This window comes from Taudactylus pleione, unplaced genomic scaffold (genome assembly GCF_031769625.1).
Source record: "Taudactylus pleione unplaced genomic scaffold, aTauple2 ptg001381l, whole genome shotgun sequence".
Lineage (NCBI taxonomy): Eukaryota > Metazoa > Chordata > Amphibia > Anura > Myobatrachidae > Taudactylus > Taudactylus pleione.
Window position 1 is genome coordinate 258,906 of NW_028285781.1, and position 25,315 is coordinate 284,220.

At 44.3% G+C, this 25,315-nt stretch overlaps 1 protein-coding gene across 3 annotated transcripts in view; it reads left to right on the forward strand.

Annotated features, from left to right (window-relative positions):
- PLA2G4F (phospholipase A2 group IVF) overlaps positions 1 to 25,315 on the forward strand; it is a 90,171-nt gene that overhangs the window by 13,159 nt on the left and 51,697 nt on the right. For 2 of the 3 annotated variants that reach the window (XM_088463479.1, XM_088463480.1), the window contains exons 2-4: positions 14,973 to 15,045; positions 16,349 to 16,485; positions 24,254 to 24,379. In XM_088463479.1, coding sequence (XP_088319605.1) covers positions 14,973 to 15,045; positions 16,349 to 16,485; positions 24,254 to 24,379 — 336 coding nt within the window. The remainder of the gene's footprint in view (positions 1 to 14,972; positions 15,046 to 16,348; positions 16,486 to 24,253; positions 24,380 to 25,315) is intronic. The other variant, XM_088463481.1, reaches the window with a different exon arrangement.

The window sequence follows — 25,315 nt, forward strand, 5'->3', positions numbered from 1 at the left end:
TATTACAATAAATTAAAAATACATTAAAATCCAGAAAAAAAACATATTACAATACTTATAAAAACACATTACATTCCTGTAAAAAAAAAAAAAAGACAAATAAAAGCGTTAAAAAATACAAATAAAAATATAATAAAAACTTGGGAAAAAAAAACATTTTAAAAAATCTTAAACTTTAGAAATAAACATTAAAAATGTACAAAACAATTTACAATTGTAGCTTAATAAAATGACCTTATTATTTTTTCTTCCTAGCAATGTCTACGGATAGTGAACAGGAGTTTGTGACGGGATTCCTCGAGATCCTACAGTCAAAGGATTGTCTATGGCGGATATCATGTGGACAATACCACAACAAGTCTCAGAAATTGGCAGCTTTGGGGGTGTTGTTGGACTACACCAAAAAGTTAATTACGGTTGCTGACCTTAAAACAGTATGCCACAAAATCCAGAACCTGCGTACCATCTACATAAAGAAAAAGAGAAAAGTGGAGGATTCAAAAAGCTCTGGTGCAGGCACCGACGACGTGTACCACCCAACACTGTGGTACTATCACCTGATAAGTTTCATCAGCGAACAGGAGCCACAACGCCAGTCAGTTGTCCTGATGGCCGAGCAAGAGGAGGCGGCAGGTGAGTGGACCGTCTGAAGAAATTTTGGTAAGTAGAGACACAGGGCCTGATTCAGATCGCTCGCGAGCGCATAGCTGCTGTTGATGTTGATCAACAGCTCATCCGTTTTGTAGGCTGGGAGGGGGGGTGGCTACACAAACGAAGGCGTTTCCGAAGGAAACTCCTCCAGTGAAGTCAGTGGAGAGTTTCCTGCTCTGTTAGAGCAGGAAGCTCTCTGGGGCTTGCGACGGATGAGACCCTACCACAAGGGTCTCGTTGCAAGCCCCGATCGCGACCATCACTTGGCCGCTTGCAAAAGCTGTAGGTGGTCACCCACAGCTTAGCGAGCAGCCAGGAGGCCGCAACCAAAAAAACGCCCTGATTCAGAGCGAGCGCTCTTCAAGAGCGTCCGGCTCAGAATCAGGCCCACAGTTCAAAAACCAAAACCTTTGATTGATTTTGTAGCTCAATCCCAATTGTCCACTATAGTAATTTATCTCACAGACAGTCCTCCTGCCATGGCACCGCACCTGGGGCCTGATTCAGACACGCTCGCGAGCGCACATTGCTCGCAAGCGGGTCGGTGGTCGGGCAGTGCGCACGCGTGCTCCGGAGTGACTTAACTTCACTCGCTCGGGGCTCGCAGCAAAACGGGGCGGCTGTCGATGTTGATTGACAGCTCACCCCGTTTTGTAGGTGGGTCGGGGGGGGGTGGCTGCACAAATGGATGCGTTCCCGAAGGAACGCCTGCCGTTTGTGGGCGGCCCTACTGACATCACACGTGATGTCAGTAGTGAACTTCCTGTTCATTTAGAGCAGGAAGTTCACTGGGGCTTGCGGTGGACGAGACCCTACCACATGGTCTTGTCGCAAGCCCGATGGTCGCGATAATCACGACCATCGCCAGGCCGCCTGCTAAAGCTGTGGGTGGTCACCCACAGCTTAGCAAGCGGCCTGGAGGCCGGGTTTTAAAAAAACGCCTTGATTCAGAGCGTGCGCTTGCAAATAGCAAGCGCCTCTGAATCAGGGCCCTGGTCTGTTAAAATAGGCCATATACTCCTCCCTCACTTTTTTGGCACGTGCTGTCGATGTTGTAGGAATTGGTGCTGCAGGCACTGATATAAGACCTCCGGAGGAGATTGCCCAGTTTACATCTTCTGGTCTAGCTGGGACGGTCCTCGTTGTGTAGTTTTCCTTCGCAGAAAGTTATGCAGCACCCAGCACGCCATCACGACCCAGTCTATCTTCTCCACAAGTTTAAGGTGGTGTGGAAAATGCGGAACCGGTTGCTGAGTATTCCAAACGCATTTTACACAATGCACCGTGCCCGGGATAGACGATAGTTGTAGTTCTTCTCTCTGGTCAGGCCCATCTGTGCAAATGGCTTCATCACATGTTCATGTAATGCAAAAGCTTCGTCTGCGACGAAAACGTAATTTAGGCCATGCTTTGTCTCGTACAGTGACGGCAAGTGGAGGGTTTTGTTGGTGAATCTCTGGTAGAAAGCAGTCTGTTTGAAGGACCCACCATCTGAAGCACGGCCATTCTTGCTGACATCTACAAACAAAAATTCGTAGTTGGCATCCACCACTGCCATGAGAACGATGCTGAAGAAGCCTTTGTAGTTGTAGTAATATGATCCGGTGTTGGCAGGTGGGTTGATGCGGATGTGTTTTCCATCGATGGCTCATCTGCAGTTAGGGAAATTCCAACGTTGTTCAAATTCTTCAGCGATGCTCTTCCACGGTGTTTTTTTTCTATATAGACTCCCACCCAAGAGCCTGATATGTCCTCCACGCCAGACCAAAGTTTGGTTGGGGACAGCGAGGTGGAAAATTTGACCTCAGTAGCAACACCCATTCTACCAGGACCATCATCTTCTTCGGTACCACCACAAAAAAAAAAAAAAATCAGGGAAGAAAGCAACAGCACACAGAACAGGAGGACTTGTTTCTCCAAAAAGCTGAACGTATCCTTCAGAAACCGCCGGATGATATCGACGATTTTACTGCACGTAACAGTCGCATGAGAAAAATGGATGAGCTCACTAAGAAAAATTTCCACAGGCTCGTCTATGAGCTTTTAATTAGGTCACTCCACAACAATTTACACGACTCCACCTACATTGCAGACCCACTGCTTTATTCGCCTGCTCCAATTGCCTATGTCAGGTCCCCCCCAGCCCAGTTGGAGATTACTCCCCCACCCAGCGCCCCAACCACAAGCCAGATTTATAATGCTCTGCTGGAGTCAGTGGAAGATTTGCCGCGTTACTCTTAATTTTTAGGGTTTTTTTCTTCTTCTTGCATGTACTATCACCAAATTTTATCACTGCCAATAGGTGCTAGCTGTATACTATACGGTGGTGATAACACTAATTGGACAAGGTCACTACACACATGGCGCAAGTACAGATTACTGGAAGCTGGGGCCACAATTTGTATTTGTGCCATGTGTGTATTGGCCTGTTCACTCTGGCATCTGACCCACCATACAACATTCAGCAGCCTACCTATTGGGATTGATAACATTTGGTGATAATGCTGTTTTGTACAATTTATATACATTTTAATATATAAAATAAAAAATAACTAAAAAATAATTTATTGCCTACAGTTCAGTGCACAGTATGGTTTATGCAGCCTTATTGGCTGTCTTTTAATAAAGAATTTAAATAAAAACCACAGAAAAAAATGTTATTGACTACTGCACAGTGTTATTGGCACAGTGGCTGTCAATTTTTATAATGAGTTAAAAAAAAAAAAAAAACTTCCAAAAAAATGTAATTGACTACTATGTAGTGTTGTTGCCACACAAATGTTAATGACTGCTATGCAGCACAGTCTTGTTAATGCTGCCTTATTGGCTGTCACAGTTTATTATAAATAATTTAATTTAAAAAAAAAAAAACTAATAAAAAAATACACTTTTTTTTTGTTGACAAGAAACAAATGTGTATGGTGTTGTTTTTTCTTACCTTACAATACTGGTACTGCAGCACTTTTAACGACAGGTCTCCGGGATGATGACGCCCAAGGACTGAGGTGAGATGAGTATCCCAAACTTCAGGTCTTCAAATGACCTTCCTGTAGCCAGGTACCTTAGGGTAGCCACCAGCCTCTCTTCAGCAGGGATTGCCCTCCGCAGCCTTGTGTCTTGCCTCCGTATGTGGGGGGTCATCAGATGCAGCAATTCCTGGAAGGTGGCGTCATACATACGCAGGTAGTTGCGGTAGTCGTCCGGGTTGTTCTCCTTGATCTCCATCAGCAGGGACATGTGAGAGCGAGTATCCCTTTGCTGCAGCCACTCCTTGGTCCAGCATGTTCTTCTCCTCCTTCGCTGGGCCTTCTCCTGGATCACCTTGACCCCAGCTTAGGTGACCAACACTCTATACCGATAGGGATGCATCAGCACAGATATCAGGAACAGGATAGAATGCAGGTAGCACACACTTGCAGGTAGAAGACACTTTGTTAAAGGCAAGTCAAATACAAAGCAGAGCACAGTAGCAATGTACAGGGTTCAGCAGGTATACACCTAGCCTCGCTAGTAGCAGAGCAGAATGTGCACAGGGTTCAAATGCTGCCTGCTTTTTATACCCCCTGGCTAACCCCTCCCATTGTTATTATTATTTGAATTTCCCACCAATCTTGAAGAGCGTCGTGTCTTGTTTTGGTAACCTCACGATTTATCCTGCACGATCTCACGATGCGTGCGATCCGATAGATCGTGAGATCGTGAATCAAATTGGCGGATTTTTGGGCCAAATCGTGCCCACGACTGCCGGGGAGCACCCGGGAGAGTTCAGGGGAAATCGTACACAATGTCGGATCGTGAGCACATCGCTATGTCTGTGGGCACCTTTAGTCTCTCAAGTCAGCTCAGCCAAAGGATACACTGGTGCTAGTATCATTGGAGCTGCACTTAACAGTAAATATGTGGCATGTGAGTGCAGAGATACACAATCCGCTGACTGGTGTGACTGATTCCTACAGACAGTTGTGGTCTGCAGAGGTCTGTGTCACACACATTGAGCATAGCATAAGGCTGTACATGGGCCTTTTCTTTATGCTCACTTGGGAGCTAATTCTTAATTCGTGTCCTCTTTTCCGCCTGGCCTAGGATGTCTGTTTACTACATTATGGTAAATCCATGAGACTGCATGTGGAAGCTTATCCTGCCCACTGATCTTATGTCCACTGCTGCAGCCGTCATTATTAGTATCCGGAATTTACACCAGTCCTATGGGGATGTAGTTGTGGCAGCCGGTCTCAATCCCGACCAGCATAATCCCGGCAAGGGATTTAACATAGGCGTCTAAATACCGACGCCTATCTTAATCCCAACGCTGAGGGCGCCGGACCCATCCTCCTCTCTGGCGGGTAAGTATACACTTAGCCCGGGGATGAGAGGGTTAGGTTTAGGGACCCCTGGGGGGATTTAGGGTTAGGCAACCCCCCCAGGAAGGTTAGGGATAGGCTAGGGGAAAGGGGGTTAGTTAGGCACCCCCCTCCCATGAGGGTTAGGTTTAGGGTGCGGGGAGGGGGGTTAGGTTTAGGCACCCATGGGGGGAGGTTAGAGTTAGGCACTAGGGGGAGGTTAGGGCTAGGCACCCCTAAGGGAGGGTTAGGGGGAGAGGGGATGGTTAGCATACTTACCACCAGGCGTCGGGATCTTCACCTGTCGGCCTGTCATTGTTGGGATTTGAACCGGCGGTATTTCAATCCCATTCTGTCCTATGCTGGGTGCAAAAGATTCAGCTAAAACAGACGTCCTATTCCGTCTCCTCACCCTAATAACGAGCACAGAAGTCAGCTAACATGCCCACAGCTCTCCCATCACACTTTCACTAGACAGTAGAGACCCAGTTACTAACCAGAAATGCCCGTTTCATGGCTAGTGTGGTCCGTCAACGAACGGATCAATACATAAACACTAGCAATCTCCATGATACTTGATCCAGTACATGCTCAGAAGTAGATTTCTTTCTTTAGCGCCATATGCTGAAATCTGCAAGATCCGTGCGCATTGCGACTTGCGTGCAACTCAATATCAGCCCCTTGATGTTTAATGGGATTGAGGAATTGCTGCTTCTGCAGATGGAAGAATCCTGAAGGTGGAGCTGGGATTGGATAAGTCCCTGATAAGTACCAGGCAGGTGGGGGTAGGGATGCTCTGTAGTGGTGCTAGGATTTACCCCCACATCACATTCAGCATTTGTTTTCTAAGGCAACCACTACCAGACGTTGGAACTTTTATTGTACAAAGGGCTGGCTTCCCCTGTCACTGGTGAGTGGATGTCCACACTGCTTATAGCACAGTCTACACCATTGTTCTTTATTGTTCTTTCCCTTATTGATTTCAAACTGGAATTTATGGATTGAAACTTCAGATTGACACATAATATCAATTGACCTATATCAAGTGCACATGAATGATACAAAAGATGTTATGCAAACGTTAAGACAGGAGCTAGTTTCCACTAGACCTACCTCTTAACCTCTTACATTTATTTTAAATTTGTAAAATACTCATGTAAGTGCTGAGTATGTGCACCAAAAACTGCATGTGCTAACATCCGTACAATTATTCAGTTCATTTGCATCTCCTTGCGCCTTAGGAGGAGTCACAGGGGCAGGCAGAAGTTGGCAAGCACAGGAACAGTACAGCAAGGGAGTTTTCATGTAACTGTGACACTACTAGACGTGGACACATCGGCAGTTAAATTTTTATAGGAGGTGTTATTTCTTAATGGTATACCATTTTTTGTATATTTTTTCTCTATCACTTGAACAAGTAGGGTTACTAAGGACTAAGAGCCTGATTCAGCAAGCAACGCAAAGGAGAGAACGCACGCACTTGGCCGATGTTTTTGTACTGTGCATGCATCGCACTGCGCGTGCGCGAACTAGCCAGTGCTATCGAGAAAGTACACGCAGCATGCATGCAGACCCCTTCCGATATTGATTGACAGGAACTGCCGTTTTTGTGGGTGGTGACAGGGGGTGGTCGGACGAACGCATTCGCGCCTGTGCGTCCATAATTAACCAAGTGCGGTGATGGACGCAGTGATGAGACTCCGTGCACACAGGAAGTTGCCAAGATCCCGCACAAGGTCTGGTCAACCACTATTATGCAAATGTGTAGATGGTTCTCAATGTTACTGATGTTTTTGTTATCTTGCGCACTGATTAGGCTTTGAGTAAATGGAGATGGGCAGCTTAATATAGGCCTGGGCATCTCCATCTTGTGCTGCTGTCTCCGTGCGTATGCATTGATTAGCATTTTCTCGCAGCGGACGTGTGCGTGCTTTCTCTCTTTGCTGAATCAGGCCCTAAGTTTGGATTGCCTTCAGATGTCAACAGTCTTGTTGTAGTGTAAACAATAAAAATAGCAAATATTAATAGATTTGGCACTTTAGCTGGGCAAAGGGCCCTCTCTTTCAGTCTCTAAAATATGTAAAGTAGAAACACAAAAAAATCACAAGGTAATTATGTCACAGACAGTTGGTCAGAAAAGTCATGTTATGTGTGGTCACACTTGCTTTGCCTGCAGTTCCCAATTTGCCACACACTGGAATCTTTCCCCTAGGTTATGGACTAGTTCATACACAATACACTGACCTTTCCCAAATCTCTCACCACGTCCCCTTTTTTGGAGCATGACAACGGCGCAAAAGTTCCCTGTTCACTATAAGGCACCCTTCCCCATGCAACTCTATGGTCTTACCCTACATGAACTTACCTAGTAATCTAATGAAGATAAGCACTGGATTCCATGTTATGAAATATTTTTTCTTTATTTATTGCTCATTTTTATCTATTTAAATTCTTTATATGCATGTTGTTTTCTACTATTGCCAATGCTTTGTATTCTTACTAAATGTTTAAATATTCTTTGCACTCAGGATACTTCCATCTATGTGTGTAAAAAAAAAATAATATATATATATAAAATATATTTTATTTATTTATATTTTTTTCTAATGCAATTAAGCAAATTTGTCACTGGACATCAAGTTCACCTTTTACTTTTTCCTGTGTGTGTATGTATGTATGTATGTATGTATATAATTAATATATATATATATAATATATATTTTTTTTACCCAAGATCTCTAGATCGCTTTGATGGGGTAAAAAAGGATAAATACAAAACATTTAGTGTAGTGCAAATACTAATTAAACCATTTTAACAGTGTCAGCATTATAGCGTTAGACATGATGGTAAAGCATCATGATTAAAACTATAATGCTGACAGTTATAATGCTTTAATTAACATTAGTACTGTGCTGGCATTATGCTGTCTACATTACTCTGTCCCCATAGTAATTGTCAACATTGTATCTGTGGATACACTAGCAACTACACCTAGTGGAAGAGCAGCACGAGAAACTGAAGGACTGTGGGCCTGATTCAGCCAGGATCGTAATCGAACGCAGCCCCTTCGATGCCTCTGCCTGATTGACAGGCAGAGGCATTTAAGGGACAATGCAGGGGCAGGGTCAGCCAGCATTCCCAGAAATGTCCGCCCCGTTTACCGGGAGTGGTAAGGCCAGAAACTGCATCAACGGATGCAGTTTCCTTGTCTCGCAAGCCGGCCAGCCTGAGTAAGCTGTAGCTTACTCAGCTGGCTGGCAGGCTGGTGTGTCATACACCTCCTGCTGGGGATGTAGTTTGGAAGCCGACGGTCTAAATCCCGACCTCCGGCTTCCAGACGTTCTAATCCCTGCGTGGTACTAATGACAGGCGTCTAAATCTACGGAGGAAGACCGACGCCCGGCATGCCGATCGAAGTGATCCCGGGCGCGCACAGCCGCGGGGGGGGGGAGGTTAGGATTAAGCACCCCCCCGGGAGGTTAGGGGAAGGGAGGGTTAGGGTTAGGCACCCTTGGGGGGAGGTTAGGGTTAGGCTACCGCCCCCAGGGACTTAGGTTTAGGTGGTGGGGAAGGGGGGGTTAGGTTTAGGCACTTAGAGGGGGGATTAGGGTTAGGCACCCCTAAGGGAGGGTTAGGGGGGTTGAATTTGGTTAGCGATATTTACCTTAGTGGTGATCAGAATTTTCACTCCTACCGGGCTGCCGCTGTCGGGATTTGAACCGCCGGACGCAATACCTACTTCACCCTCCTGCTGCATTTGCATATTTGCTAGGACGGAATTGCCTACGTGCAGCTTTGCAATTCCGTCCGCTGCTGAATCGCCCCCTATATCCATTACAAAATCATAATCCAATCAATATCTTCTAACCAAGGCCTTATTGCAAAGAAAACTCTGAGATGAGGCCCATGTAATTTTTCCTACTCTTTCTTAATTTCTTCCAAATTTCTTCCAAATTTGCACTTAATTTTTTAAGTGGATTATGGATAAAGGCCCTGATTCATAAATGCACGCTGATTCTACCACTGTTGCCATTTTTTACACAGCTGATGTGCGAAAATATACAAATGCCGCACCTGCCGGGATTGGTATTGTGATGCCCACCGTCTGCTTTGCAAATCCAAGCGACCGTGTAGAAAGACGCAGCATCAGTCGCAGATCACTTATCAAACTTTAGAGTAACCTAATGGTCACTCAGAATGGGCGCCGTAACTGACATGCCGGGGCCATTTTTTCTGCTTTCGGGATTGCAGTCCCAGGTTGAGACACAACGCTGAAAACGGTCGTGATACGTTTGCGTTTTCATCGCCACACCCCCGTTGCCACCCACAAACTGTCCCTGCTTGTCATCATACTGTAAGTATATAGTTACTGCGAGCAACGACGGTAATGGAACTTGACGCATGTGCTGATAGGAAAGAACACTCCTGTCCAATTTATACACTTTACAATGACATGCTAGGACACAAGTTACAGCCTAATCCTAATGCAATACCTGCCTTTCTCCCTAGTCTTGTGCCGCCTTTTATACATAGCATAATTACAGCATAACACCGGAAAATACAAACACCCAGTCTTTTGGGCTACAGGAGGGGAGTTTAGGGTTAGGCTCTAGGGGGAGGGTTAGACTAAGGGAGGGGAGTTTAGGGTTAGGCTCTAGGGGGAGGGTTAGACTAAGGGAGGGGAGTTTAGGGTTAGGCTCTAGGGGGAGGGTTAGACTAAGGGAGGGGAGTTTAGGGTTCGGCACTAGGGGGAGGGCTAGTCTACGGGAGGGGAGTTTAGGGTTAGGCACTAGGGGAAGGGTTAGACTACGGGAGGGGAGTTTAGGGTTAGGCACTAGGAGGAGGGATAGACTATGGGAGGGGAGTTTAGGGTTAGGCACTAGGGGAAGGTTTAAGATACAGGAGTGGAGGTTAGGCACTAGGGGGAGGGTTAGACTACGGGAGGGGAGGTTAGGGTTAGGCACTAGAGGGAGGGCTAGGTTAGACTACGGGAGGGGCGGTTAGGGTTAGGCACTAGAGGTAGGGCTAGGTTAGGCTACGGAAGGGGAGGTTGGGCACTAGGGAGAAGGTTAGGGTTGGTGACAAAAGATCTGTCAGAAGTCAACCTGATGTTACTTCCGGACCTGGAAGACGCCACTGGACTCGACGGACCTGCAGTACCAGGTAAGTCATCACTAAATCACCAGGGCTGTTTTGTCGACATTGTAATCATTTTGTCAGTGTCGACGTGATGAATGTTGCCATGGAGAATGTCGACATGCCAAGCATGTTCACATACTGCATGTCGCATAAGGCCATGTGAACATTATGAATGTTGACAAAATATACCACGACCAAAGCTGAATTATCTAACATGCAATCTGTCATAACCCTACTGTAATTAACAGTAGTCTTAGGGGCTGTAAACATATTATTGCCTTATGGTACTAAAGACATAGGGTTCTATGTACTAATAAGCGCGGACCAGCTGCGATTATTATCTATCCATATGTAGAAAGGGGGAACTTGCAGGGACACCAGTTGCGGCAACTGCTGTCCCTGCGGGTTATATCCCTGGCAAATTGTAGAGGTCCTCATCAGAAGTGAAAGACTTCTCCGGGGGAAGCTGACACTGCGCATGCGCACTGTTGGGGTGATTTAGCATCCAACGGAATTGTGCAGCTTTTCATTTCCATCCTTGCAAATCTGCAAATGCAGCAGGAGGTGTATGACACCCCCTGCTGCATTTGCGATCCCGGCACTGCTACCGATGTCACCATCGCGACCATCTGTAGTCGATGGTCGCGATGGTGGTCGATGCCGGGCCGCCAGCCAGCTCCACTCAGGCTGGCCGGCTTGCGAGGCCAGGACACTGCTTCAGGTGACGCAGTCCCTGGCTTTGCCACTCCCGGAAAACAGGACACTCCACCGTTTCTGGGAACACCAGCCAAACCCGCCCCTGCACCAACTCTTAAATGCCTCTGCCTGTCAATTAAGCAGATGCATCGAAGGGGCTGCGTGCGATTACGCAGGACCCATTCTGCACACTCGCAGAATGAGTCCTGTGCACACGCAGATTCCCGATCGTCGGGAATCTGCGTTCAGCATTGCACTTGCGTGTCCGCTTCCAGAGCTGGCCAGAGGCTGCGATGCGAGAGAAAGATTGAAAGATCTCTCTCCAGCACCTAGAGCCTCCATAGGCTTACAGTAGTTTACACCATCTGAAGATGGTGTAAACTACTGGGGCTAAACTCTGAAAAGCTTTGGTTTTTGGAGTTTAATACATAGGGGTCAGATTGTAGTCCCCATTGATAATAATAGTGACTGTGATCTGCAGCGCTAATTAGCACTTTGCCGTAGATTTCTGTGAAATCTGCATTGTGCCAATAGTACATAGGAACAATACATAAAATTATACAGAAAGTGTAGTTTCTGTATACTTTATGTAAAAAACATAATCCATATTTCATATCCAGAAACTTTAGAAAATGTTATCTCCACATTTATAATCAGAAATGTGTATACCAAACAATTAGACTGGTTAAACATTTATGCTACAAATCATGTTGTATCCATATAGGAATGAGAACAATAAATATACAAATTGTATCTCCATTTCACACTTTTCACAAGCAACTAAATATTTTCAGTCAGTGGGCCGAATTCAATTCAGTGCGATGATGAATAGCTGCGGGAGGGAGCTCCCGCAGCTATTCAATACAACGTGCTGTTTGCCTGGTCGGGAATTGGTTAAGTCAGAGAATGCCAGTTTTCACGACTTAACCTGGGTGTTAAGGCGCGGTAAACCGTCATTTTCTGACTAAATTGCCAGCCGCGCGGCTGTCAGCGCCTTGCTAAGCCGGCAAACAGCTATGCGCCCGGCACTTTTGTTGGATTTCTCCTCGCATCCCCAGGGGGTTGCGAGAAGAAATCCTTTAGCCGCCCAAACAGCGCGGTTTATTGAATAGCCGCGGGAGCTCCTTCAGACGGCTATTCATCATCGCACTGAATTGAGGGCCTGATTCAGAGCCGGACGCTCTGACAGAGCGCTCGCTCTGAATCAGGACCGTCCTTCTTGTTTTTTAGAGTGGCCTCCTGGCCACTTGCATAGCCACAGCTATAGCGAGCGGCCAGGAAGATGGTTGCGATGGTCAAGACCATCGCAACCATCGGGCTTGCGACAAGACCTTTGTGGTAGAGTCTCGTTGCCGCAAGCCCCAGAGAGCTTTCGGCTCTAACAGAGCCGAAAGCTCTCCCACTGACAACACTTGTGATGTCAGTGGGGCCGGCCCCAGACGGTATGCGTTCACATGGGAACGCCTCCGTCTGGGCAGCCACGCCTCGGCCCACCCTCCAAAGGGGGCGTGCTGTCACTCAACATCGACAGCACGCCCCCTTTGGTACGAGACCCGGAGTGCCCGTCGCTATCCGGGTCGTGCGCATGCGTACTGGCCTACCATCGACCCGGTTGCGAGCGCACAACGCTTGCGACCGGGTCTGAATCAGGCCCTGAATTCGGCCCAGTGATTGTCCCAGACAATATTGTGTGGGTAGTGGATAAATCCCATTCAGTATTTGTACCCTGACGTCATCAGTTAAGGTGCGTACACACTAGGCGATCAGGAAAGACAGTACGATTACGACATTGTAATCGTACCGTCGTTCCTGATCCCCTGTAGTGTCTGCACTGAACGATCAGTCATTCAGTGCAGGCACTGTCCATCATGCCTGAACATACCAATCTGTTGTTATCGGCAGATTGTGCTGCAAGTTCAGGCGAACGACAATGTCGGAAACGACCAGCCGGAGCGTGCATCGCTGGTCGTTTCTGACATAAAAGTGCACGATTTGTGCACGATTACTGAGCGATTGCACGATTACGATGTTGTAATCGTGCAGTCGCTCAGTAATATCGCCCAGTGTGTACGCACCTATACTGTCCAACGTCATTCCCTACTATTCACTTGGGCATAGATGAGAAATATAAACCAGTGGTGAGCGAACACATTTCTTCTTTTGGTGGCCTTTATGGTCATGGAACCGCACTTCCGCCCTCACTCCACGTCACTTCCAGGTACAAATATTGAAGGGGATCTATACACTACCATATTGTGTGATATCTGACTCCTCCGGTAGAGATGACACTGATACCCCGTTTAGACCACCGACCCAGGAAATACACGGGTCTATCAACCCATGAATTTCCCAGGTCTCGACAGTGGCGGATCAAGGGGGTGGCAGTCAGGGCGATCACCCCCCATAACACACAGCCACAGTGTACACCGTAATGGAGGCCTCCTACAACTAAAGATGGATTCGGTGATATGCAGGGGTTACCTCAATACATGCAGCTTGGAGCCTGGGGACATGCCGCACCGCTCTGCAAAAAATGTTTTAAGGGGGCGTGGCCATGATGCAGCGATTAGGCCACAACTTGGCCCGGCAATCTCTCTACGGCCCTGGCGACGGACAAGTAAGTTGCTGAGGTATATATGGGAGGAGGGGCAGAGATAGATAGCCCAAGCAGGCGAGCAAGCCTCCCAATGACTGGTGGAGTATGGGGGTGCTGTCATCATAGATATATAATATATATGTGCATACATACATATATACAATATTATATATATATATAAATAGATAGATGTGTATGTATGAATATATATATATTTATATTATACACATAATATCTCCACCCCTGGGTGTCAGTCCTCGACCCTGGTGCAGAGTGGTGTCGTGGACCCGGGACTTTGATCCTGGTCATTGGTGCTCACACATAGAAAAAACCCGGGTTGATGCGTGTTCACATTCAAAAGGGTTATGAGATGAACTGATGACAAATAAAAAATCTCCAATGTCTCTTAATATATGCAGCAACAAACAGATGAATTTCTGTAGAAGTATTGTTCTGATGTTTATAATTCTATGAATACTAAGTAATGCCTACCGAAATTGTTTAAAAATGTAATGAATTCTACACATTTATTATTTTTTAAAAAAAAGTTTTTTTATGTCATTCAAAACACTGAATATCAAAAATACATTCATGGTAAACATAATTATTATTGAAAAAAAAAAAAAATCAAAGGTATTTGTCATGAAGCATCCCTGTGATTCAAGTTCTGTATACGCATTGGCAGCACCTAATGGTCTGCATCATATTGAAATCTAAACACAAGCTTTTGACAATCATTCTTGAGCCTAGGTTTCACACATGTTTATTATAATTATTACCAGTTATATATAGCACACATATTCTACAGCGCTTTACAGATAGTATTTGGATATTCACATCAGTCCCTGCCCCAGTGGAGCTTACATTCTATATTCTCTACCACATGCTCACACATACACACTAGGGTTAATATTTTGTTGGGAGACAATTAACCTACCAGTATATTTTTGGTTTGTGGGAGGAAGCCGGAGTACCCTTGTAATATTTTTGTTCCTGGTGAATAATTTGTCAGCTCAAGTGGCACATGGATTTTGCTCATCTGTATCTGCTACCTACCTTGATCTTTCCTTCTGTTCATCTAATGTCATCTCTTGGGAATCGGTATGGGATGCCGGCAGTCGGGATCCCGGCTGTCAGAATCCCTACACCGGCATCTGACAGGGCTAGCATACCGAAACAATCTCTGTCTGAGAGACTTACAAAGTTTCCAGAGTGCTCCCATACACCTGGGAGAGATCCTGCAGACTTCCCCAATGAAGTGGGCGATCCGGGGATGGATGACACAATTTACATACAGTTGCGTTACCACAGCCACACCCACACACTCCCTCCAATGCTGCAATTCACAGCATTCCAAGCTCCCTGCACCCCCCCCACAGAATTCCCTCAAGGGCAAATTAAAGTAGACAAGTATAGTTTGAGAACAACTGTATATGATCCTACTGACACTTTCCATAAATGATGGGGAAAGATCATCTGCTTCTGTGATCATGCCTGTGGTTATATTTGGTACATTTTTACTCATAGAAGAATATTTTTAAAATTACAGAAGGAAATTCATCCATACTACAATCTGAGTGTGACTGTATTAAGAGCCCAAAACATTCACGGCGTGGACCTGTGTAAGTGGCAAAGATCTGTATTCTTCAAAGAGCATATGATGACTTTATGAACCCTCTTCCCCTCAGTCCCTGGCACTAAAATTATCCATGAGATCATAAAATCAGCCAAGAGCAGACAACACTATAGATATACTATAAATAGACATTGTGGCAAACGCATTACATAGATTAGAAAACAGGTGATTCTAAACGTTGTACTGTATATCCAAAGCCATCACATCACTTTTGCTGTCTGTTAAATATCTCAATAGGCATTCAGGGTTGTCATTGCCAAGAGACAGGGTGAGAACCTCTAGGGGAGCTAAAGTCCAAGGTTTTAACTTTGGCTCCCAGTCTTACACACTCACACACATCTACCTGTTCCAGGTGACAGGCTCACTAGCAGAGATACACACCAATCACATGTGCTGCCTCATGTACACACTTGGGTCACTTATAAAGCTGGAAAAGTTGCAGTATAAATTTCTCTTTGGCTCTGTGTGCCTTGATTTGTGTGTGTCGACTTTTACTGCTGTCAAAGTGTATGAGTTTTAGGAGAAGCAAGACTGGTATTTGCGCAAGAACATGGTTTGCACCGGCTGAAGGGAGTTAGGCAGAGAGAGGGCGTGTCTCACTAAGCACAGAGTAGAGGTGTTGGTGTGCCTCGTTCTGTGAAACCGTACTAAAATTAAATACTTTTTATTTTCAAACCTTCCCAATATAACAAATTATTTTGTAATAGTTTTTCTATCTGTTATACGTTTACGTTTTTTTATGCGGTACAGGAAAAAAGAAAAGAGATGTGGGGGGAAAGCACCAGCACAAGGAAAGACACAATATCACTCCTGTCCATAGAGCAGGCATCTCCTGAATAGAACAAAATAATGTACAGCGTCAAAACGGGGGGAAAAAATGGAGAACCAGACCATGAGAGAAACCTCAACATATTGGTCAAGGTACAGGTGGTTCAGTCAGGGTGAAGAGTTGGGGTCGATGCCCAGTTTTTCCATGTTTGTGCAATGGCAGCTCTAGCAGCTACCAGAATACAACCAAAACACATGTGAATGGTGATTAGGAACACATGGAGGTTGTAGCTGGAGAAGGGCCAGATCTTGGTTTAGTGGGTTAATAATGACTTTGGCCTATCCATTTTTTTTTATTATTATTTTTTTTTAAAGGAAATATTGCTTTATCATCTGGCTGAAATCACGTTTTCCATTTTGTGTGTTTCTATCTATTTTTGGCACTTTTACTATTGAATACATATTTTTACTCTCTTCCCATTATCCTTGAATCCTAATATTTCCTTTCTTACCATCCTCAGTGTCTGATGCGGATTGCTATGTTCAGTTGCAACTCCCGACTGCATCTCCGCTCCCTAACAGGACAAAGGTGGCATACAATTCCAGTGACCCAGAATGGAATGAAACCTTTCACTATCAGATTCATGGAGCGGTCAAGGTGAGAGTTATAGGTGCCTAATTACTGTGCATCTTGTAAACAAATATATGGCACGGATTACAAGAGAAGTTTATACTTGCATTTTATTATATCTGACACACTATATTACAGGGTTAAAGGACAAAACAAAAGAATTCTGACATCTTTACTAAAAATCATAAGTTTAGCTCAGTAAAGGAATACAGTTATTTTTGTCATTCGAATACTCTTGGAATAGCATAAAAATAAGCATCGTGGCAACTTCCAGTAATTTCACTAGATGCAAATAAGCAGAGAGATACAATTGTATGTGCCCATTCAGCAAGTATAAAAACATGGTATAAGTACACTATTCAATCATTCTGACAAGGTTAGATCATTTTGCAATTATACTTAAAGCCAAGCTAATAGCACGCATCACAGTTTTTGCACCCTGTTTGAAATGCTAATGCCATGGGATGAAATTTCCTCTTGGCAGTGCATTTAATATCAAATTATGTATCAATAAAGTGCAAGAACATCAATATTTGGATATATTATATATTGTGGCACCCAGGCTAATTATTGTTAATAGTTTGATGTTTAGGTGTGTAATAAACTTGTACTATGTATGTGGCACAGCTGTATACCTAAGGGCCTGGACGCTAATGCGATCGCATATATACAAAATTAGAGATCAAATTGGCGCTGTCAATCAAGCAGCTGGTTCAAAGAAGTGTTTCAAGCTCCAGTATATCAAAAAAGCATATACATAAATAAATGAACAGCTCTGATAGAGGGGGATTGTATGATATTATGGTTGCAATATAATAAACAGCAATTAATGTGAAAATATCTAAATAATAACCTGAATAAAGAATCTAGCAGATAGCAAAATATTCTGGCATTCAAAAACAAATTAATTCAATTCACACATGGAATTGCTAATACGGCTTGGTTTTAAAAGTAGCGGACATCTTTCCCCCATGAGGACTCTTTAGCATTATAAGTATCAAATCCCAATCAACTTTATAATTTACTCAACCATATACTCTATTTAGATGACCTAATATGACCCTTGATTAAACAGCCACTATCAAACTGTTCAGCATGCTTTCACACATACTTTGCAATTACCACTGTCAATTATATGATGGCCTAGTGAAACGCACACATGACGTCACAGGCTGATGGATAAATACTGCCCACACCAAGATGGCGCCCATCATACTCCCTATGGAAGGCCAGATGGCCGACACGCGTAGGAGATCAATAGACACTCCAGTGAGTAATACACAGGACACCCGAACAGCACAAAGTCTCCTCCCTATCGAGGAAAGTAGAGAGCGCAGACACCCCGGAACTCCGTTCCCGTCCGGACCTTGCTATCTCGCGATAGCACCGTACTGGCCTTTGGACTGTTTTCTGGAGGACACTGCGAGGACCACGCCGGTAAGCGGCGGACGTGCGCCCACCAGAATGCGGTCCGGATCATTGGGAAGAAGAAAGAAGACGAAGACATCGTAAGGTGAGGCCTCACCAGAGAATTTACATGTTCACAGGTTATGGACTTTGGCCCTCATTCAGAGCCCGCTTGCGAGCGCTATGCGCTCGCAAGCAGGTCGATGTTAAGGGCCTGCGCAGCACTCGCACTGCACGTGCGCAAGCCCCGGAGCGACTGACAAATTCACTCGCACCAGGGCTCGCTACGAGCAGCTCTGTATGAGGGCCTTTGTTTCTTAACTTAAGAATCACAGTGACTTATACCTCGGGGGTGAGGGTCGCCTCACCACTTAGCCGATCTCCATTTAATTACATTTTAATTGATTTCATTTATTTTGGACATTAGATACTTTTTACCACCCGCCCCCTCCCCCCCTGACACCATTCCCATATGCAGAATAATTAGAGCATTTATAATTACGTGCACTGAATTTTCATCCCTTGAGCATTGTGACTTGAATAAAGGGGATTCCCACATTAACACATTTGCACAAATGTGAAAAATATATTACAATGCTAAAGTAATAATAGAAAATATATTCTACTTTTACTTATAATAAATATCTCTCCAGTGGCCAATCTTTCTACAAAAGGCGTATAATACCACCATGTTATAAATGACATATTATAATAAAAATATTGTAAATAACATATTGTAGAAAGCAACATGCTATAAAAAACAATGTAATCTTAGGATCTCATTCAAACCCTTAGGGGCCAAGGTTTCTAGGCGGAATATCCACCTAGACTTCGCCTGTAGGAGCAATTTACCTCTGTTATCCCCTCTGATGTTAGCTGGAATATAATCATTCATTCTCACTCTAATATCCGCCAATACATGTCTCGCTAATAGACCGTGCTTTGTGACTGGCTGGTCACTGGAGCCTGTGGTGATTGCTGCCCGGATGGCGGACCTATGCAGTTCCTTGAACTGCCTTTCTGTCTTGCCCACGTGGTGTAACCCACATGGACAAGACAGAAGGTATACTACGTGTGTGGTACTGCAGGTCACCAGGAATTTAATGATGTATTTTACTCCTGTATATGGATGGTAAAAGTTATCACCTAGTATCACTGATCTGCATGTAATGCATCCTAGGCATCGATGGTATCCATTTTTTGTGTCGGGAAATGTTTAGGTTTGTGAATAGCCTTCAACCTACCAACATCCGATCCTTTAAATTACGATCTCTAGTGTAGCAGGGGAGTAAATGTGAATTTAGTAGGTGTGGTAATTCTTGGTCCGTATTCACTATGGGCCATTGTTTCGCTACTCTCATAGTTAATTGGCTCCTAGTAGTGTATCTATTCACCCAAGGTATTCTAGTGGTTGATTGTTCTCTCCTAGCCCTAGGCTCTAGTAGTTGTTCTCTGGGTAATTCCAATACTTGCTGTTTAATTTTCAACATCTGGTTCCTATCATATCCCCTAACTACTAATGTATCGAGCATGATGCTCCTTCGCAAGTTGCTGGAGGTCACTTGTTATTCTCCTCACCCTAATAAACCGGGAATATGGGAGACCCTGTTTTAAAGGTACTGGATGAAACTAATGTTATGGAGGAGTGTGTTTCTATCTGTCTCCTTAACAAAAATGGACGTACTCAATATGCCCTCCTCCAACTTAATGTTTACATCTAAAAAGTGTACCTGATCTTGCGAAATGGAATAGAAAAGTTGGACTACATGACCGGTTTCATTATGATATTCCAGAGACTTCTGTAGATCTTCCCTTGTACCTGAGCAAAAAATTAGTAAGTCATCAATAAATCTGCAATACAATAAAATCCTCTGTGATATTGCCAGCACCAATAAAAAGCTCTGCTGTTCGGCCATGTGCATGAAGGCAATTGCATACGATGGGGCCACATTGGACCCCATTGCACATCCAGCGCTCTGCAGGTAGAATTTTCGGTCGTATAGAAAATAATTTCTCTCCAAAATGAACTTTAGTAGTTTAAAAAAAAGCTGTATAGGTGGATCTACAGTATGTGGATTGTCTCTAATCAAATATTCAACCGCCCTGATGCCCTCTGTGTGTGATGCACGTGTATAAACTTGTGTAATCCGGGCTGCAGAGAAGGGCATTGGGGCAACATTCCCACTTCCTTTAATTTACTTATAACGTCTGAAGTATCCATCAGATAAGACCCAATTTTCTGTGTACATGGATTTAAGTATGCATCCAAATACACTGATACTGGTTGATGACCCCTGGCTTACTATTCCAAGGCACCCATCTATTAAAGTATTATTAGAACTTCATCATCTCCCTGCATTTGACACGGAAGAGTGGAGATTTGCATGGTTATGTAAGGATTATTTGATGTTTTAAAGGACTACACCACAGTGGTTTACTGTAACCCTCCCTTAATAGCAATGGAAGAAAGTATGGAACAGCAGAATCAATTTGCTCAGATTGAAGTAAGTGACATTTTCAGTTATTCTGATATGGAAGCGGAGGCGATTCTATTTAAAGAAAAACTGCTAGTTGAAAATTATGTCACACATAAAGATGATCTTTACAGAGAGTGGTACAGACTATGCAAACGATAATTAGATTATCTCTATCATGGCATATCATTGTCTAATTAAATAAAGAAAAGCAAGGGTTTCACATTAGGAATATGCCTACCATAGGTAGGTATAACCCCACCTTCTGCCATAAATGGATTTCCATACTCAATAAGTGTTTGATGGACCTTATGTTGCTAGTAATGGAGGAATCATCTAAAGAGTTAAAAGAAACCAAAGAAAAGATCACATGTTTTGAAACCGCACTAAGGAAACATTGTTACAGGATACTGTAAATTGGCTTGAGAAACTACAAACACAAATTGAGCAATACAAAGCAGACCTCATTAAGTACAAGAAGGATAAATTAGTCAAGGTACAGATGGATTATCAACAAAGGAGGGTGTATTCCTAGCTGAATGAGACTTCAAGGATTAACAAACCACACAGAGAATAAATTCAATAGGAAGATGTGGAGAACAATACCACCTAGTGGCTGTAGCACTTCCCTGAGTGAGGTAGAAAACCAACCTACGACCTTTAAGTCAGGAATTGAACACCCTTTAGGAGCTATGGGCCTGATTCAGAGCCGCTCGTAAGCGGCCGCTCGTTCGCACCGAGCGATGTTTGCCCAACTGCGCATGCGTACGGATCGTAATACGCATGCGCGAACCAGTCAGTGCGGCCAAAAATCGTTTGTTCGCTAAATAGCGAATGCCTGCTATTTTGAGTGACAGAATGAGGCGTATGTGGGTGGTAACAGGGGAAGGTGCTTGAAAACGGGGAGTGGAGATCCGAACGCAGGCGTGCTTAAAGGTCAAAACGGGCGTTTTAAGGGTGTGCATAATTAATACAGCCAGAACTGCTTGCAAAATTGTGGTAGCAAAAACGAACCACAAGAATAGCGAGCAGTTCATACCCTGGTCGATGTACTCGATTAATCTAATAAATAGCGGACATGACGTAGGATGCTAGCGGCCAGGGGGCGTATTTTTCCAAAAAATGACCGCAAGTTTTGTTCGCTCGTTCAGACATAGAGGCGTGAACAGACCGCAATAAACGAACGGTTCATTTGAATAGCCACCCCTATTTTCTGAACGAGCGAGCGCAAATAGCGTCCGGCTCTGAATCAGGCCCTATGTCCAGAATGACTACAGAAAATCCAAGCAGAGATATACCAGAAGGGGCCAGCAGAACAAGAGGAAGAGGAGCGATCGTCAGGAAACCGCCCAGAAGGAAATAAATGTAATATTCAACTGTTAGGATTTGCGGTTAGCAAATCATCTTGGTGGCAATTCCCAGTCTTATTTGTTACTGGGATACTGCATCATGTCCTATCCTTGTTCTGGCTTTTTGCAGGAAGCTGGAAATCCTGTCTTGTCTGTGTCAATTAATTGCTGTCATTCAGGTCTATCTGTGTTTGTGTTGTTTCATGTGTTCACTAATTAACTAGCTCTCTCCTTGCAGAGCAGGTACACACATGCCTTTTAATAGGAATCACTCTCCAGGAATGGTCTCTGATTGGATCCTGCATCTCATAAGTATACACCCAGCCCTGATTTCATTGCCGGTTATACTGTGTCACTACCAGTGTATGTTTGCTGTGTTCAGTTCCTAGTGCTTGCAGGTCTACTGAGTGCTTTGGTTATTGAATCTGGATCCTGTCTCCTTTCAGCCCTGCAGTAATATGCCACAGCCCTGTCTGTCTGCATTTATCTTGTTACCTGCAGTGTTTCCACCTCACTGCCTCCATTATGTGTTACTGCAGCATCTGAATCCACCGGTCTGCTTTTTAGGCCCCTGCCTAGACCATCTCAGCTGCTTGTGTCAACCAGGCGACACAGGCTGCATTACAGAGTGTCTGTGAGTACCCTCAGCCTGGCTGCAGAGTCAGGTTGTTCCTGTTCACTGAACCACCAATCTCCAAACGGCTTCCTAGCCACTCCAAGTAGCTTCAGTGCTACCACCAATCTCCAAATGGCTTCCTAGCCGCTCCAAGTAGCTTCAATGCTACCACCAATCTCCAAACGGCTTCCTAGCCGCGTCCAGCAGCTCCTGTTCTGCCAACGTTCACCATACAGCTTCCTAGCCGCTCCAAGTAGCTTCCGTGCTACCACCAATCTCCAAACTGCTTCCTAGCCGTGTCCAGCAGCTAATGTGCTGCCAACGTTCACCATAGACTGTTTATTATCGGCATAATTGCCGCACCATCGGCACCATTGCCGCACCATCTGCACACTTGCCGCACCATCGGCTCTCAAAGCCATTATTAAACCATAGACTGTTTATCTACGGCTATTGCCGCACCATCAGCATAATTTCCGCACCATCGGCATCACTGCCGCACCATCAGCACCATTGCTGCACCATCGGCACAGCTGCCACACCATTGGCTCCCAAGCTATTGTCCAAAAAACCAAACTGTACTCTCATGACATCTGGACCATCGATATCCTTATCATCATCAACTGTGTCAGTCCTAACTGTACATTCTTTACCTATTTGAATTCCCCTGTATCTCCATGTGAGCCACTACTACCTCGGGCATAAGTCCAGGTGGCCACCTAAGTACCGGTGAATGTATCTTAGCTCTAAGGGAACAATGGGCGGTTGATCTTGCTAGCTGGGTTCTTGTGGTGTCACACGGAGTAGGCATTGGAATTCATAACATCAACTTGTCGAGCAAACCTTTACCACACATGGAGGTGTCCGTCCTATCTAAAGGATTATCCTTTATACCAGACCCTTTTCAGTGGACTGTTGACACTTTCAAATTAAGCAGGACATTACGTTTAAAGGACTGTTTTGGAAAAAAAACAACTATGATTAGTGATCAACAAATAGAACCTTTGGGATTTACTATAGCCGAGACATGAACAAAAAAATAAAACAATTTGACACCAGCACAGTAAATCCTTCCATTAAGACCTTTTCCAGGTTGTGGGATCAGAAGGTGACAGAGATACCTGCCAGGAATCCTTGTGTGAATAATTTAAGGATGAACATAAAGCGTTGTTACCATTGGAAAAAAGGTTGGATATAGTAATTAGAAAGGCGGACTAGGGTGGTTCAGTGGTAATACATTCCATATGATAGGGAATGTCTCAGGCAACTGTCAGATAGAACAGTATATGAATTACTGCCCAGTGACTCCACCAATAGTTTCAAGAGTGAACTAGATGACACCTTGAAATTAGCGACGAACCAAGGGGATATCACCCCAGAGATTAAGGATATATTGACCACTGACCACCCTATTATCCCAATATTTTACACAGTACCAAAGGTACATAAAAATACAGTTCATCCACCTGGCCGACCTATAATCTCAGCCAGGGGGGCCAGTGTACCAACCAGTATCCGTGTATTTGGATGCATACTTAAATCCATGTGTACAGAAAATTGGGTCTTATCTGAAGGATACTTTAGACTTATTAAGTAAATTAATGGAAGTGGGAATGACGCCCCCTGATGGCCCGTCTCTGCAGCGCGGAAGTCAACAGTTTATACACGTGCATCCCACACAGAGAGGGCATCAGGGGGGTTGAATACAGAGTGACTGTGTGCTGTGTTATACATATACAAGCCCTCTGAGTGCCGCCTGATTTTTCCATTATATATAATATATATCCTGTGTGTGTGTAAATAATTAAAAGCAGCACTCAGGGATTCAAAATAATCACAGACAGCAGTCTTCTTATTTGTCAATGTTTTGTAATAACATTTTCGTCATTATATGTATAATTTTAGAGTAATTGTGTGATCACCAGTGTCATGTTCTTTCTGCCTTGTAGAACATTCTGGAGCTGACACTCTATGACAGAGATCTGATGCTGGATGACAAACTTGCTTCGGTTGTATTTGATGTGGGAAACCTTAAGCCTGGACAAACTAGGCGAGTTTTTAAACTCAACCCGAAGGTGTGTACATGCTTGGAGATTGCATCATTAAAACTTGGCTTTTGGAGCTCCTGTTAAACAGGTTAATAAGAGAAGGAGAACTACTTCTGTAACACTGGTAATCTTATGATTTTTTATATATATATATATATATATATATATATATAATATATACACACTTTTTTTTACTTTTTTTTTTTTATATGGAGAGGCAGTAGTGACTTCTGTGATATGAAAAGGTAAAGAAACAGAAACAGTTATATTAGCTCCATGGCCAGTGCTAGCTTCAGGACACATCTGTGATTATATAAATTAATCCTTTGCATTCCAAGAAGCTGGCATTTTCAGAATAGAATAGAACCATGTGTATGAATCCAACTGACTTTTCTCCAGTCAAATGAGCGTATACTCAAGAATGACTTGTGGAAGTTTAACCCTTGCATGTAATTATTTATTTATGCTCATCACCATCGTAGACACAAGTGCATCAAATCTACTGTAATTAAGGATTTGCTTGTCTGGAATAGGAGCGATTGCAGGACAGATATCACTTGGGCTGCTGCTGATTGGGATAAGGTTGAGAACATGCAGATGCAGAGGCGTAACTAGGGTCTTTGGATCCCAGGGCAAGTTGAAGAACGGCGCGCCCCCCCCCCATACAAACATAGCAAAATATATATGTGCGCCAAAGGTGAGAGCCACAAAATGGGCATGGGTCACATACCTAAGGGGCATAGCCACCCATTTCTTATCACTCTGGGAACATTCCTTTCCATTCCATATGCACCTTACCTATACGGTGGCTTCTCACAATGTGGAACCTCTGAAGAAATTTATCCTCCATGGGAAGACGTCATCTTCAGTCGGCATTCATTATTCATGTAGGTCACATCGTCCGGAAGATGTCTGTTTTGTGTGGGAATATTAACAAGGTCATCATCTTAAAATACAACAGCG